Source organism: Erythrolamprus reginae, chromosome 6 (genome assembly GCF_031021105.1).
Source record: "Erythrolamprus reginae isolate rEryReg1 chromosome 6, rEryReg1.hap1, whole genome shotgun sequence".
In the NCBI taxonomy this organism is placed as follows: Eukaryota; Metazoa; Chordata; class Lepidosauria; order Squamata; family Dipsadidae; genus Erythrolamprus; species Erythrolamprus reginae.
In genome coordinates this window covers 72561711-72579316 of record NC_091955.1, presented here as the reverse complement: position 1 = coordinate 72579316, position 17606 = coordinate 72561711, and the positions used below count along the sequence as shown (strand labels likewise).

General features: G+C 36.9%; 1 protein-coding gene across 1 annotated transcript in view; it reads left to right on the top strand.

Moving 5' to 3' along the window:
* Window positions 1-9929: 9929 nt before the first annotated feature.
* The window catches only part of PWP1 (PWP1 homolog, endonuclein), a 26680-nt gene continuing 19003 nt past the window's right edge, over window positions 9930-17606 (top strand). The window contains exons 1-7 of the mRNA XM_070756232.1: window positions 9930-10092; window positions 10922-10980; window positions 11927-12096; window positions 12232-12317; window positions 12837-12933; window positions 13255-13365; window positions 16285-16412. Coding sequence (XP_070612333.1) covers window positions 10027-10092; window positions 10922-10980; window positions 11927-12096; window positions 12232-12317; window positions 12837-12933; window positions 13255-13365; window positions 16285-16412 — 717 coding nt within the window. The 5' untranslated portion in view covers window positions 9930-10026. The remainder of the gene's footprint in view (window positions 10093-10921; window positions 10981-11926; window positions 12097-12231; window positions 12318-12836; window positions 12934-13254; window positions 13366-16284; window positions 16413-17606) is intronic.

The following is a 17606-nucleotide window of genomic DNA, read 5'->3' as shown; positions in this document are numbered from 1 at the left end:
ATATGGCAAAATGAAATTGGGCATTATATGCTACTATCAATGAAAGGTGCATTGCCTTTTTCATGGCCAATCTTCTTCTCACATTTAAAATGTAATAGACCTAGTGCATTTGCGGCCAATGTTCCTGATAAGTATGTACAAGGCAATCATATTAAAGTGCCACAATAAACAAACACTAATTGTAAAACTACAATTGATGTAGTTTAGTTCTGGCCCATGAGATGAAGCAAAGACCCACACTTTGGATCCCTTTAACGTAATTAAAGGGTGACATTTATCCAGAACTGGAAAGTGTGCTTTTTCTGTTGTGGTATCTGTCTTGCTGGAATGTAATTCCAGAATACAAACTGAACACTCAACACAAATGTTATTCCCTCTCCCCCTTGAAAGTTCATGTAAATTATATTCGTGGCAGGTGCCGAAAAACTGTAATTTTCTTGTCTTACTCATTGTCAACTTTGTGTAGGTTCTGATGATGTCATCCTTTATTTGGGTGCCTCAAAGATTTTCCACCAAGACATTCATCTTCTATTATCAACAAAATCTATTATGAAGGAAAAGATGAAAAGAGTTATGCAATGCATCCTCTCTGTCTCTCTTTTCGTAGTAGAAGCATTCTGTGATTGCCTTTTCAAAGTCACATTTTCTTTTGGATGAGAGAGAAATGCAGAGAGAAGTATTTTTGTCTTTGCTTATTTTCACACTAATAGAAAAATCAAACTTGTCAGTAGTGTAGAAATAACATCAGGCTGTTAGCATTATATTTGGTTGGATTCAAAGAAAGCTTCAGCATATCTCTCTAGAACAGTGATGGCGAACCTATGGCATGGATGCCACAGGTGACACGCGGAGCCATATCTGCTGGCATGCGAGCCATTGCCCTAGTTCAGCTCCAACATGCATGGGTGTGCTGCCTGGCTGATTTTTGACTCACAGAGGCTCTGGAGGGCATTTTTGGCTTCCAGAGAGCCTCCAGGGGTTGGGGGAGGGCATTTTTACCCTCCTCCGGCTCCAGGGAAGCCTTTGGAGCCTGGGGGGGGGGGCAAAATACGAGCCTACTAGGCCAACCAGAAGTTGGTAAACAGGCCATTTCTGGCATCCAAAGGACCTCTGGGGAGCAGGGGAAGCTGTTTTCGCCTTCTTCAGGCATTTAATTATGAGTGTGGGCACTCGCGCATGTGCAATAGCACGCAGGCACTCTTTCAGCACCCGAGGAAAAAAAGATTTGTCATCACTGCTCTAGAATGTCATTATAACATCATTGATCATAATAGAACAAAAAAGCTACTTTCAATTGTGTTTCTGTTTTATTCTAGATTGAGCAATCACACAGGAAGTTTTGTAAGGTTTTTTTTACTTAGTTTTTTGAACCAGTTATAATTAGAACAATTAATGGAGTCTGAATAGTCAAATGATCAGGAGAAGTAAAGGGAAGGTGAGATCTTGCCTGGTAGCTAGGATAATAGCAGAGGTTGAAACCAGTAGGTCAATGATTTTGAGCCTAAGATCCACACAATTCAGCCATAGCCATTGGAGCAGAGGTCCCCAAACTTGTCAACTTTAAGACTTGTGGTCTTCAATTCCCAGAATTGTGGGAGTTGAAGTCCACAAGTCTTAAAGTTGCCACATTTGAAGATCCCTGCATTAGAGGCTAGAAGCAGGCATACAAATCTAATAAAATTATCATTATTATTATTATTTTTATTACTCTGATGCTTTGAGTGATTGTGGAAAAAACTCTCCTAAAATTGCTGTAGTATATTTCCAAGATAAATCTGCTTACAAGACCAACAGACAAATGACCAAGCAAATTGACTAGGAGATGGAAAATATATTTGACTTATTTACAGGATTATGCTCTCAGCGAAGGTCTTTATCAAAGATAATTTCCTCTTTTTTGGAAACAAATAAACAAACTATACTTTAAATTCTTCATGTAAAGATTTCATCTGGCTTATTGCCTTTGTTCTAAACCAGATAGTTGTATGTGAATATAGTGCCAAACCAATAAAATTATATTCCAGCAGGCATGAAAATTTGAAGGGACATTGCATGGTATTTTCTGTATTTTTCTCCACCAAAAAGAACAATGCATAGGCATGCTAAACCTCAATTCAGTGCATTTCAGTTAAATTACCCCAACTTCTCAATGGGTCAGATTCTCCCCACTACTTCAAGTGCTGAAATCTTTGCACTCCAGAAAGCACAACAAAAACACTTGAAAATAATTTATTCGCTCCTGCCCTAAATTTATACGATCAAAAATGGTTTAGGAATATTGTTATAGTATATATAGTTTTTATCTAAATTGATAGATTAAAGCTGTATGCTGCCAGACAATTTTCCTTCAACAGCAATAAACAGCAAAATATGACCTTTGCTTTAATAGCATAGCCCAGAATGATTCATCTTCCTGATTCTCCTCATTCATTCTATCCAGTTTGGTTCTGTTAGGTACTATGGTATGGAAACAGCAAGATAAGAATGTGTTAATCATGCTTTGGAGAAAAAACATGAGCAGAGGTTAAAACTTGAGTTGCCAAGTCAAGCCAGCAAATCATGGTGACAAAAAGCTCTGATTTTCTATTCATTTTCTGTCTATAAATAGACTTATTCCAAAATATCCATGGGGTTACTGATAAGGTTTGAACTGACTAATGTTACAGATTGAATAGGAACTCCATTTCTTAATTCCAGAACTGTGTTTTAGGCTACTAGAACTTTTAAGAGAACCTGCAGTTTTAGTGCATTGAGCATATCCATTGCTTGTTGGGAATTGATAAAAGTGCAGACTTGGGCATGTTTTAACAGCTTAGTGCAGGGTGTCGAGCTCAACTTCATTGAGAGCCGCATCAAGGTTGTGTTTGACCTTGGGGGACCAGAGTGGGCATGGCTGGGGTGGTTGTGGCCACTTCATCATCATTCAGGTGGTGGCCTGAGTGCTTTGCCAGCGCAAACAGGCTCCTGAGCTCTGTTTCTGGCTGCAATGGCCTCCTGCAACCATCTGCCTGTTAAAATGGAGCTTCCGAGGGCTGTGTGCGACCTTCCCAAGCTCCATTCCAGCTGTGACAGGATTCTGCAATCTTATGCCAGTGAAAACAGAGTTTGCAAAGGCTACACATAGCCCTCCGGAGCTTTGTTTTCTCTGGCACAGGCATCACAGGTCAGTCCTTTGCTATTTTCATGGTTGCCCCTCGGCCATATCTAAGCACCCCTAAAGCTGGATCCGGCCCACAGGCCTTGAGTTTGACACGCATGGTTTCAAACAATGTTTCCAAACCTTAGCAAGTTTCTGCTAAGGTTTGGAAACATTGTTTGAAACCGTGGGTGTCAATGTCCAGAATTCTCCAATCAGAATTGGAAAACTGAAGTCCACAAATATTAAAGTTGTTGTGGTTGTGAAATACTGACATCCATTTATTAAAATTTATATGGGCAACAGTGAGGCAGGGGCAATTGTGGAAGATTAGAGAGATGCTGAAGGGGGAGAATGGATAAATATAGTGCAATTGACAAGAGATGCAATAGAATGTGATCCACCTCTGGACTGAAAGTTAAATTGTTATGTAAGGATTATATACACACCCGTTTATTTCAAACCTTATTGTAGCAAAGCAGCATGAAAATCCATTTCCTTCTACAACAAATATTTTTGTTCCTTTTGTTTTAGTTAACCCATGTCAGCAAATCAAATGAGTGGTTTTAGTGACACCTGTTGTTCTATCAATGCAATCTCCCATGTAAAAAAAAATACTATTAGTTGTAACTGGGATTTGCTGCCAAGGATTGCCCTGATATCTAGGTCAGTAAGTAGTTGGCTGTTTGTTTTATGTCAATGGTCTTGTGGCGCAAATGAGTTAAGCTTTTATAGCTGTACTCAAAAGTGTTTTTTTTTTCTGTCAGCTTCAAATTTCAGCATGATGGCTTAATTGCTGTATGGATGTTACATCTACTGATTTTGCAATAAAAAGATAGCAGAGAACACAAACATTGTTGGGAACACACCAGGGTAATAAAAGAAGTAAAATACATTGAATCTTGATTTTTTTTTTTTAAACTTCCTTATATTAATATGCATCCTTGGTCCTGCTTGAATGGATTGTTGATGGTGCTGTGCACTACTGAAGGAGTCCAGATCCTTCAGGTAATGTTTCTAAGTTGGTGGCTTTCAACTTTTGTAGCAATGACAGCCTTTTTAAATCAGTTTCTTTACCACACAGCAACTGGTGGTTTACTCTGAAATCTTATCCTCTGCAAACAGATAGGAGAACCCAAAAACTTACAGAACAGCCTGGTGCTTACAGAGGTGAAAAACTGCACAAGAACTGTGTGCCCACCCCCTAGAATGTATCTTCTACTCTCTTGCAATGTTAGCATTTCCTGTAACACAGATTAAAACGCCTAATTTTTACTGCTGTTTAAAATATGAATGCAAAGGAAAGGTTTTATGTCGTGAAGACAACCTCTGACTTCAGACGATCCAGAATTCTAGATCAGAATTAATATTGGTTTGGAGATAATACTTGTGTTGGCTTTTCCTGTCCCAACTCTCAACCAATGGTCAAGTGCCTCAAATACAGGGATCTAAGGTAGATATCTCAAGAATTTATACTAGTGGTCAGTATTGGTAGAAAATATTCTAAATCCTATTTTTGGATTTGTCTTTAATAAGGACCTGGTAAGGCGGGAGCAATGCTTTAATATATCTCAGAAGGGACCACAAAAAGAATAACAAAAATACAGTGTATGTACATATTTATCAATTGACTAATGTTTCTGTATTTGAATGATTTTGGTAGTGTCAACAAGTGATTGCTCCTATTGTGTTTACTGCTCTAAAGTTATTTGCATGACTTCTGGTATATTAAATTCCTTAAGAAGGATATCTATCTCTAACCATATATCTGTCTACACACACACACACACACACACACACACACAAACACAATCAGCCTGCAAAACATTCTTGTCAGATCAGCCATGTTTTGTGTGAATTGTATATTACTGTTGTGAGCAACAATGGTATATGATCTTTAATTAATTGTTGGAATTAAAATATGTTTTTATGGATAAACGTGTCTTGTGTGTTCAGATGGTAAAACCCTATATTCAATATTACGTAGTTATTTTACAATTTCACAAAAGATAGAATTTTTTTTTTTTTATTTTCAATTTTTTTTATTATTTTCATAAAACAGACATACAGACGTACAAACATTAAACATAAAATGGGGATGTATTTCCCCGCTTCTTTTGAAAGTATACATTCAAATAGAAAAAAGAATACATAATCAAACATTTGTTAAATGTTAAAAAGTCTAGTAAAAAATTTTCAAATCTTAAATGCAATGTTAGTACGGTATAAGTAAAAATGCTTAATATGTTATTTATGTGTAATATATTCATCTAATCAAACATTCAAACAAATCTCAATTGCTAAACATACATAAAACAAAATTTTTAATATATCGCTTATGAATAAACTACTATATCAAAATCATCAACAAATACTTCTAATGTTGTTATTACCTAAGTAAAAACAGATCTATCTCTTATTTTTTCTTATCTAACCATTTATATATGTTGTTCCATGTTTCATAAAATTTTGTATCTTCTTGATCGTTTAATCGTCTTGTCATCATATCCATTTCGGCGCAATCTAATATTTTAGCTATAACTTCTTCTTTCTTGGGGATTTCCTCCCCCTTCCAGTTTTGCGCATATATTATTCTAGCCGCAGTTAATATGTGTATGATTAAGTAAAGAGTTTCCTTCTTATAAGTCTGATTAGTAATTCCTAATAAGTAAAATTCCGGGGTGTTGTCTATGTCATATTTTAATATTTCTTTTAATATCTTCTCAATCATCTTCCAATAAGTTTTAGCTTTGCTACATGTCCACCATTGATGGTAATAAGTTCCTATATCTTTCTTGCATTTCCAACACAGTGGGGATGTTTTAGGAAACATTTTAGCTATCCTGTTTGGTGGAAGGTGCCATCTATAAAACATTTTAATTTGGTTTTCTTTTAATGAAACTGACTTGGTCATTTTCCAATTATTAATCCAGACTTTTTCCCAAGTATCTATATCTATTTCCTTACCTATATTTCTGCACCATCTTATCATGGTGTCTTTTAGAGTCAACTCTATATTTTTGTGAGCAATAAGAAATTTATATATTTTCCCTATTGTTTTTACTGAATTATTAATAATTAAATGACTTAGCAAATTCTTACTTTTATTAAGAGTGTAAAGAGTTATATCCTTCTGGTATCTGGATCGAATCTGGGCATAATGCCACCAATCTATTATTATCCCTTCATCTTGTAGTTTATTCCTAGGCTTTAGCTTCATCTGATCATTTAATAATTCTTTATATCTATAAAATATTTTCGTGTCTTTTATAGATTTTGGGTGTGTTATTGCTTCTAGGGGGGCTATCCATTCTGGAACATTTAAGAAGTGATTTTTCTTTATGTCCTTCCAAACCTCTAGTAAATACTTCCTTAATGTGTGTCTTTTAAAATATGAGTGATTTTTTTCCTTGTCATACCATATAAATGCATGCCAACCCAGCATAAGATCATGTCCTTCTAAATTTAATATTCTTTTATTCTCTAAGGTTATCCAATCTTTAATCCATGTTAAGGCGGCAGCCTGATAATATAATTTCCAGTTTGGAAGACCAAATCCTCCTCTTTCTTTAATGTCTTCCAAACAGTTTATTTTTATCCTTGCTTTTTTCCCTTGCCATATAAATTTTTTAACTAAGTTTGTCAAAGTTTTAAAGAAAGTTCCCCCTGGGTTTATTGGAATTACCTGAAAGAGAAATAAAACCTTAGGCAGAATATTCATCTTGATTGTGGCAATTCTTCCTAAAAATGATATTTTCAGGTTATTCCATGTTTCTAAATCTTTTTTAATTTCTGATAATAATTTTGTGTAATTATCATTTTTTAAAGTTATTGTTTTCGCTGTTAAATTTATTCCTAAATATTTTACTTTCTTTACAGTTTTTATTCCAGAAATATTTTCTAATTTAGTTTCTTGTATTTTATTCATATTTTTGGTTAAGAAAGAAGTTTTGCTTTTATTTATCTTTAAACCTGCTACCTTTCCGTATTGTTCAATAGTTTGCAATAAGGAAGGAAGGAATTTTTTTTTTTTTTTATTGGACCTGTAGACACATTTTATATTGGCTTGTGACTTTAGTGTGCCGGGTCAATCCAGATATCATGGTTAAATTATAATTTAACACAGGCTAACTCAATGAGTGAAAGAATTGGAATACATTCGGATGATTCAGAACTCTTTTAAGGGAAGTCACAAAAGGACACATGAACAATGGGAAAACACAAGGAATAAAGAAAAAAATAAGAGAAGCAGGAAAACATATACAGCCATTTTTGAAGCCTTGGTTTATGGTATGATAATTGGCTGAGTGCAGAGCATTGTAAGCTAAATACTAGTTTAAGCAAGAAACCACTTTATACATTTGTTCACACCACAATATACACTGCTCAAAAAAATAAAGGGAACACTCAAAAAACACATCCTAGATATGAATGAATGAAATATTCTCATTGAATACTTGGTTCTGTACAAAGTTAAATGTGCTGGCAACATGTGAAAGTGATTGTCAATAAGTGTTGCTTCTTAAGTGGACAGTTTGATTTCACAGAAGTTTGATTTACTTGGAGTTATATTATGTTGTTTAAGTGTTCCCTTAATTTTTTTTGAGCAGTATATATTACTATGAGATGTGTTGTAATAAGTTGAAATTTTATTCACAATTTCTAATGAACCGTAAGTGTTTGCAACAGACTTACATTGTTACCTTTGCTGCAACAGACCAACATGACTAACATTCAGCAAAATTAGTCCCTTTGTTGTGTTTGCCACAACTATACTGTATCCAGTAGTAAAATTCAATTTTTTTACCACCGGTTCTGTGGGTGTGGCTTGGTGGTATAGCAGGGGAAGGATTACTGCAAAATCTCCATTGCATATTGCAAAATTCCCATCCCACTGTAGGACCAGCCAGGGATGGTATTTGCTGATTCTCTGAACTACTCAAATTTTTTGCTACTGGTTCTCCAGAAACTGTCAAAGCTTGCTGAATAGCACTCCTGATTATACCTCTTGGGTTTCTGATTTAGATACAGTAGTTGCATAACATTTACAATTTAAAGAGAAGTCAGATCAGATTTCAGCATTCAAGATTGTGCAGTGCTTTTATAAAAAACAAACAACTTAGCCAGAAAGTGGGGGCAAAAGTTTATGAAACATGCCCAGAAAACTACAATACACATAAATAAGTCCTCAACTTATGACAGTTGAACCCAAAATTTATGTTGTTAATTGAGAATTTTTTTTAAATAAGCTTTGCCCCATTTTAAGACTTGTCACATTTGTTAACTGAATCACTGCAGTTGTTAAATTAGTAACAGTTGTTAAATGAAACTGGTTTCTCCATTGATTTTGCTTGTCAGAAAGTTGCAAAGAGTGATGATGTGATGTGAGTCAGTTGTCAAAACATCCAAATATCATTCACATAACCATGGGGTTGCTGCAACTGTCATAAGTGTTAAACATAGTCAGAATAGAATTCTATTACATACATATAAACACACACGTGTGTATAAAATTTAAGAGCCTTGGTGGTGCAATGGTTAGAGTGCAGTACTGCAAGCTACTTCTGCTGATCACAGCTGCCAGCAGTTTGGCAGATCGAATCTCAGTAGGCTCAAGACTGATTCAGCCTTCTATCCTTCCAAAGTGGGTAAAATGAGGACCCGATTATTGAGGGCAATATGCTTACTCTCTGTAAACCGCTTAGAGGGGTTTATAAAGCACTGTGAAGTGATATAAAAGTCTAAATGCTATTGCTATTTATAGGCTAATATAAATGTAAGGCTTCTAAATTAAGAAATTTAAGCATGATTGGCCACACAAGGAATTTGTCTTTGATGCATATGCTCTGAATGTACATAAAAGAAAAGTATCATGAGGTACAACACTTAATGATTGTCATAGGGTACAAATAAGCAATCAGGAAACAATCCTGATTGCTTATTTGTCATTTTTATTTATTTATTCATGAAGTCACTTTTTTCAATGCCATTGAAACTTCAGATGGTCACTAAATGAACCGTTAAAAGTCAAGGACTACCTGTAATCAAGAATCGATTCAACAGCAATTTCAAATTAAAAAATACCCCAAAATCACTCAAGTCCCTAATCACCCATCAATTCTTGCAACTGTTTTTTTTTTAGTTGGCAGTTGTTATATATTTCCACCCGTCAGGTTATCTTCAGGTTGGATGGCCATATAAATGCTTTAAATAAGAAAATTGGCAAGCATAAAAACAGTCCTCTTAGTTTTATATGGGTCAAAAAGCAACATGGAAATCCGGCCCAAACGTAGTGGTAATTTAGGCATGAGGTTTCCAACGAGTTTTATTTAATTACTTCCCGGGGGGGGGGGCATGTAGCTGTAAGAAGGGGAGCAACATTCTATCTGCTAAGACAGGGCTCTCCAACTTTGGCAAGTTTAAGACTTGTGGACTTCAACTCCCAGAATTCTAGGAGTTGGAAGTTCAAAAGTCTTAAAAGTGCCGAGGTTGGACAGCCCCTGTGCTAAGAAGTCGAAACGTACACAATACACAAAGGAGCAGGCGAGTCGCCCCCTAAACGTTTGCCCGTCCAGGTATTTCCCTCCCGCCCCTCAAATGTCTACCAGTGACGTTGCGGAGTGGGGGGGGGGGGGGCGCCGCCGCGACCTCTTTCTTGATAGCGAAGGGGCGGCGACTCACGTGTCGCTCCTCGATGACCTCACTCCCCGGGGCCTATAGCATTTTGTGACGCCCATGACCAGCAATAGGGCGGGTGTTTGGGGTTTCATGGAGACGTCGGCACGGCGACACTATGGGCGGAACAGGAAGTCGGCGACGCACGTGGCTGCTGTGGATGGGGAATCCTTCGTCAGCTGCTCCGTTCCTGCTTTCGTATCCCGGTTGGAGCCATGAGTCGTCCCGTAACCTGTGTTGCCTGGGTGCCCCAAGGGGTTACCAAGGAGACGCCCGACAAGGTGAGAGACGCGTCCCTCTATTTCCCCATCCTCTAATTTCTAAGCTCCTTAAGACATTTTGGGCAAGAAAGCGGTGGCTGCTTTCCGCTAAATTAAGTCGCTTATGCAAAAGCAAAGCAAACAAGGCAATATGAAAAGCGAAAAAAAGGGAGGTGATTGTATAAATTTCCGTCTCTGAAATGAAGCCAACCAAATTCAAGAGAGCAATTTTCGTGTGTGTGTATGTGTGTGTATAAACTCTCTCTGTGTGCATATGTATGTATACACACACACACACTGCTCAAAAAAATAAATAAAGGGAACACTTAAACAACACAATATAACTCCAAGTAAATCAAATTTCTGTGAAATCAAACTGTCCACTTAGGAAGCAACACTGATTGACAATCAGTTTCACATGTTGTCAGCACATTCAACTCTGTACAGAACAATTCAATAATTGTTCAATTCAGTATTCAATGAGAATATTTCATTCATTCATTCTAGGATGTGTTCTTTGAGTGCCCCCTTTATTTTTTTGAGCACAATTTTTGTATTTGATAATTGCTTTTCTAGAGAGTTTTACAACTTATTTTTCTCAGACTGATTTTTTTAATCAAGCTGTCAAAAATGTTCTGTTGATTGGAATAGAGCTGCCATATCTGAGGACCAAGAATGTGGGCAATCGAGATATTTTTTAAGAATCCTCTAGCTCTAAGTTATTTGTTTTACAACTTAGATATAATAATCCTAATTTAAATATGTTGGATGAAACTTGTTTAAAAATGACTTTGTTTTTTAAGTATTCGGGCATGATTTAACTATTTTATTTTCCATGTTTATCTTGCAGGTACAAATCGACAAGGAAGAACTGAAGCGTTTAATTACTGAAGCTAAAGAGAGATTGCAGTATGTTTGGATTGCATTTGGACAAGAGCTTGAGAAAGCTGATGTTCAGTCAAAAGTTAATTTACAGCAAAATACCTCTGTTTCTGCCATTTAAAAATAATTAGTCAAGCGAAAATCTAGTTTATATCTAATTACATTTGTCCAATGGAAATGCATAAACTGGATTGAGTGATTTACAGCATAGATCTAGTAGGTGGGAATTGTGTTTTATATAAAAATGATGTAAGAAATTTTTAGCATAGAAGTAATAATGGAAAAATATTTAAGATTAAATACATTCTATTGACATAAACTACCATATGTAAACAGAGAGGCCCCAAGGAGGCTTCTCTCCGCCTTTTCCAGCCCTGTTTCCTCCCAGGAAATTCCTAGAGAGGCCCCACGGAGGCTTCTCCCTGGCTTTTCCGGTTACAATTTTGGAGGCTCAAGTTTGTAAGTGAAAATGGTTCTTGAGAAGAGGCAAAAAAATCTTGAACACCCAGTTCTTATCTAGAAATGTTCGTACATAGAGGTGTTTTTAGGTAGAAGTACCACTGTACCCAATAGTTGAATTTTGGAATAAAAAATAATGATGCCATATTAAAAGTGATGATGTCTAATAAAGTGTTTATGTTAACGTACATTCAATACATTGAAACTGTTTTTTGTGAGGAAGAGACTGCTATGGAATGTGATTTGTTTTTCCACAAATTAGTGTTTTCTAGTTAAAGGAGATGGGTTGTTGATTGTTAAGTCTTTGTGGGATTGCAACTTTGTCATTGCTCTAAATTTATCTCCCAAGTACATAACAATGTCAGATTTCCAACTCATCTTCATATTTATCTGGGGTACTATACAGTGAAATAGGTGGAACCTGCAAAGTTATTGGCATAGAAACAATTTGGAATTGTACAGTCATTGAAAGATTAAGTAGTGGCATCATTGTTAACTCCCTTTTTACATGAAGGGAAGAGGATGAGGATGAAGATGGAGGTGGACAAGAAGAAACCTCAGGTGCCATGGATGTTGTTGATGGTGAGGTAGCCAGCTCTTCTCCCAAAGATGAGGATACTGATAAGCTAAACGATGATGAATTGGCAGAATATGACTTGGATAACTATGATGAAGAAAATGCAGGTATTTGTCTCTTCTTCCTGATGTACACAAATAATTTATCTATTCAAGGATGTGCAATTGTGTCTCTTTACAAAAGATGCTGTTTGTTTCACAATTACAAGTCTGATTGAGAACAATCTGTTTGTCATACAATAGGTAACGAGAGCATTGGAGAAATGTTTGCAGGGCTTGCAGTACATGGAGCTAATGAAAATGATCCATATATCACTATTAAAGATACTGTGAGTATTAAAACATTGTTGCTTTGTTTCTAAACACTGAAGATTGTTTAACTACATAATTTTGATGCTGGCTAAAAGATAACATTCTCTATTGGTTTGGGATGGTTAAAAACTACTTTCGTTGAAGATTCTCTTTTAGCACAAGAATACATAAGTCATAATTTTACGTTTTCCCGTTGTCTTTTCATTATAATTATTTTAATTGTAATTGAATGTAACACATTTACTGTTTTTGAATACCTTTTATTTTCAAATTTGTGAAAGCTTATTCTAGGATTGGAAGAAGTGCACAAATGGTTTTTCTTAAACATTAAGAAAAGGTTTAAAAATGTCACTTATTAGGTGACAAAACAAATTGTCTTTTAAAGTACGACTGCTTTCAGTTAGTTTTTAAAAGACTAAGCATTCCCAAATATTTATTGGCACCTAAAATTATTTCATGGTATTTGTTAAGTGCAGTGATGAAATAAGGATTTGAAAGTTGGACTATAAATCATATTCAAACTTGTATTCTTTCAGGATCAATATGAGAAAGAAGACTTTGTGATTAAGTCAAATGACAATCTTGTTGTATGCGGCAGAGTGGATAAGGACCACTGCAGCCTAGAAGTTCATGGTAGGGATTAAATCTCTGGCTTTAAAAAAAGAATTGTGGAAGATATGGATGGTTTATTTATTAAATTGATTTCCTGTATTACCTTTATTCCTAATGGTCAGCTCTATGCTTGAATTCTTCCTCTTTCCAAAAAGGTCTTTTAATATAGGGTATGAATCTCTGTAAAAGTACAATTTATTTATAAGTATATATTTCACTTTTTGATTTGTGATATAGTGGTCATGTTCATCTTCTCTCAACAATGTGTATACGTATGTTCTGTAGGTTTTTGTAGTGGGAGTATGATTTCTTTACTTAAAGGAAATTACTTAACTCTTTCAGTTTATAATCATGAAGAAGATTCCTTTTATGTCCATCATGATCTTATTTTATCTGCGTACCCTTTAAGTGTGGAATGGATGAACTTTGATCCTAGTCCCAATGATTCTGCAGGTAAGTTGGTGTATTATTTTATTTCTAATGATACCAACATTATCAGGGGACATGATGTATGAAACTGTAGTGAGAGACAGATGGGAACAAATGTTGAGGACAGGTTTGGTTGTTTTTTCTTGTTTTCTGCCACATTTTCCTTCTCCTATTTCTTTTTTTTCCTCTGAGCATTTATATTTTTACCTCAGTAGCAATTCTCTTTCATTTTCTGTTTTCATTCTGTTCTATGTTATTTCTGTCTGTCTGTCTGTCTGTCTGTCTGTCTGTCTGTCTGTCTGTCTGTCTATCTAGGATAGTAGTTTGTATAAACATAACGTAAGTAAAAAGTAATGATAAAAGAAGACAGCAGGACAGGGACGATAGGCACAATGGTGCACTTATGCACACCCCTTACAGACCTCTTAGAAATGGAGAGAGCTCAACTGTAGACAGTTTAAGGTTAAAGTTTTTGGGATTTGGGGAAGACACCACAGAGTCAGGTAGTGCATTCCAGACATAAATCACTCTATGGAACAAACTTCCAGCAGACGTGGTAGATAAATCCACAGTAACTGAATTTAAACATGCCTGGGATAAACATATATCCATCCTAAGATAAAATACAAAAAATAGTATAAGGGCAGACTAGATGGACCATGAGGTCTTTTTCTGCCGTCAGACTTCTATGTTTCTATGTTTCTATTGCTGAAATCGTATTTTCTGCAGTTGGGTTTAGAGTGGTTTACATTTAGTTTGAATCTATTACGTGCTCGTGTATTGCTGTGGTTGAAGGTGAAGTAGTTTCTCTTGTAAAAGTGTGTAACTTAGAAGTAGATTTTTCTAGGCATTGCCCTGTAGGATTGTGGGAAAGAGATTAACTGTTATAGTAAACTAGGGAATCTAATTATCCAGCATTAATGATAATGATAATATTGTTTCAGAAATTGCTGTGATAACCTATTAGAACAACTGGCTAAATCGGTTTCAGGGCACTGTTTTCTAATGTCTTTTGTCTTTCCTGAGGAAGTAAAATCTATCAGGCTGTGTTCCGTATTATGTAACATTGTAGGACTAGTGGGAGAAATTATGCGTAGCTTCAGTGTCTAAGCACACATCTCCTTTCCATTTAAATCCAAAGAAAGTTCAAAAATTGTGACAGATTTTGATAATTGATAATCTCCGAGACCGCCTTCTACCGCACGAATCCCAGCGACCAATTAGGTCCCACAGAGTGGGCCTTCTCCGGGTCCCGTCAACTAAACAATGTCGGTTGGCGGGCCCCAGGGGAAGAGCCTTCTCTGTGGCGGCCCCGACTCTCTGGAACCAACTCCCCCCAGAGATTAGAACTGCCCCTACTCTCCCTGCCTTCCGTAAACTTCTTAAAACCCACCTCTGTCGTCAGGCATGGGGGAACTGAAACACCTCCCCTGGGCATGCACATTTTATGTATGGGATGTTTGAGTGTATGCTTGTTAACAAAATGGGGTTCTTTTAAATGTTTTAAATTATATTTGGATTTGTTACAAACTGTTATGTTATGCTGTGAGCCGCCCCGAGTCTGCGGAGAGGGGAGGCATACAAATCTAAATAAATAAATAAATGAATAAATAAATAATTAAATTGATGAGGATGACCAAAGTGAAGTTTAATCAAATAGGCAGTCATCCAGTATTGATATAGAGCTGAATGGGCTCCCCTTCCGGATTCATGTGCTTCTATGTGCACAATCTTATTCCTTGCAATAAACAGAGAGATCTTTTATACTAACTCAAAAAAGGTTACAAAGTAACAAAATAAAATTTATTCTTTACAGAATCATGAGATGATAATGTAAATTTACTACTAGTAGAAGTTCACATTAGATCTCCCATAAGCAACTTGTTCCTTGGCCTGAGAACATACATGTTTGAGTTGTCTCAACTCAATATATGTACTCCTTGTTTAGTAACAGTTCTGTCGGGCTCTCTGGTAGACTCCTCCCCAAAATTCACAGGTACAAATTTCAGACATACACACACGTTTGAAAATTCAAAGCAATGTTCTTTATCATGAAAATTCACTTAAACCAAGCCCTCTTTTGGTATAGCAAAGAGCACTCGTCTCCAAACAAACTGGTAATTTGTACAAGTCCCTTATCAGTTCTGTGATACTTATCTTGCAGCTGTGAGGCAATTCACAGTCCTTCTTCTTTCACAAAGTGAAACACACTTTGCCCTGGTTTAGTTTCAAAGCAGGGAAAAATCAGCACACAAAAGGTCAAAGTCAGTAAAGCAGTCATGAAACACAAGGATCAGATAATCCTCCACAATGGCCAAACCCACAGGCTGCTATTTATAGCAGCCTCACTAATTACCACAGCCCCACCCAACCACAGGTGGCCTCATTTTCTTTGATAATAATCTCTCAGTTGTTGTTGCCTATGCATCGCTCTCCGCATGCGTGGCTGTATCATTAACTCTTGTTCTGAATCCAAGGAGGAGCTAGATAATTGGTCTCCTTCTGAGCTGTCTGCCCCACTCTCCTCCTCCCTGTCACTCATGTCTTCTTGGTCAGAGGAGCCTTCATCAGCAGATTCCACCGGGGGGGGGGGCGCCGGCGCGAAACAGGCCTGCAGCATGTGGATGTCTCCCCCACATCCACAGTCCTTGGGGCAGGAGCTGGGCCAGAGCTAACCACAACAGTAACTGCCTCATTTAACAATCACTCATGGTTATGACAGTAATGAAACATCTGTTTCTAAGAATAGCAGGTATAGTAAAGGTGTCCATCCCCAATCCAAGGCTCCCTTGCCTACTTTGGAGCTACTACACAGTTCTACATGTTAGGTAATGGCAAGCAGTATAATATATGTGTTCTGTGTGTGTGTATTTGTATATGTATAAATATATGTATATGTGTATAAAATGAGATTATACATGATTAGTTTGGATATTTCTTTAGGAAATTATATTGCTGTTGGCACAATGAATCCTGTTATTGAAATATGGGATCTTGACATAGTGGACTCTTTAGAGCCGGTTTTTTCACTAGGACATAAGGCAAAATTAAAGAAAAAGAAACAAAAGAAGGTAAGTATGAGCAAATTTCATATTAATAAAGTTTCAATAAGAATAGGAGAAAGTTGCTTCCCTTTTCAGTCTCTGTTATATTTACACGAGCTAATCTTGGAAACGTCATATGTTGCCTGCTGCTGGTCACCAAGTTGTCAGACTTGCTGGAGGTAACGAGTTCATGAGAAGATTCATCTCCACATGTCGTCTTTTCTTAGTACGGTCATTGTCTGATAAAATCTCCAGAAAACTGTATGTGTGCATGGAAAGGCTTCTCTGTCCATGTATGTGTGCATGGTCCAAGATTGCTCTGGATAATTGCAACATGGTTTCTGAGACAGAAAGATTGGCTATTCTTTTTCAAATTCATTTTCTGTTTAATATTTGCAAATATTTTAGTTGCTAGAAAAATCAGTGGATAAAGATTCTCAGAACATTTGCTGCCAGCTGTTGTGGATTATATTGGATTAGAATGTCCCTTGTTGTGTCCCAGTGCCGAGTCCTCTTAGAAATGACACACAGACCACTTTTGGCAAACAATCCTGTTTACTATAAATAAATTGTCTTATTTATTCTGTTTATAGAAAACAGAAAGATTGTTTTCTCAGTAAGTCAAAATGTTACTTTCTCTTCTTAAGAGCTGGCCCAATATTAAACCTCCAAAGTAAACAGGCAATTAACTTAGCAGTTATCAAAACTCACAAAAGTTGGCCAACAGCCTGGTACTAATTATTTTCACAGAGTGATAATCCAGAGTTCAGAAAGCAGGAAAGTCAAAACATGACAAAGCTAGGTATCAAACACGTTGTCTCCAGCAAGTTACTCTATGTGTCTTAAGCCTTAAATAGCTTCAGGGTGTGGCCAACTGGCCTGCAGTTCTACTCATGAGGAGATCTCCTCCTATAGAACCAGTCATGCCTGCTAGGTGCCCTGCATGCCCTAGCATCAAGCAGAGGCTCTTCTTCTTCTGAGTCACTCAGCTCAAACTGAGGAGGTGCAGAAGGCCCTGATTGGCTTTCGGCCTCTGGCACCGAGCCCTCCACACTACCAGACTCAGGTGCCAGATGTATAGGATGAACTGGCCGTGCCACAATCATTTCCTGGTCCTCTGGATCCATGACCGTCTGTGTCGGACACGGGCAGGCCACAACAATCCTGTACATTTGAGACTATTTTAAAAAGTAGAGTAAAGGGGCAAGGGCAAGAATTGCC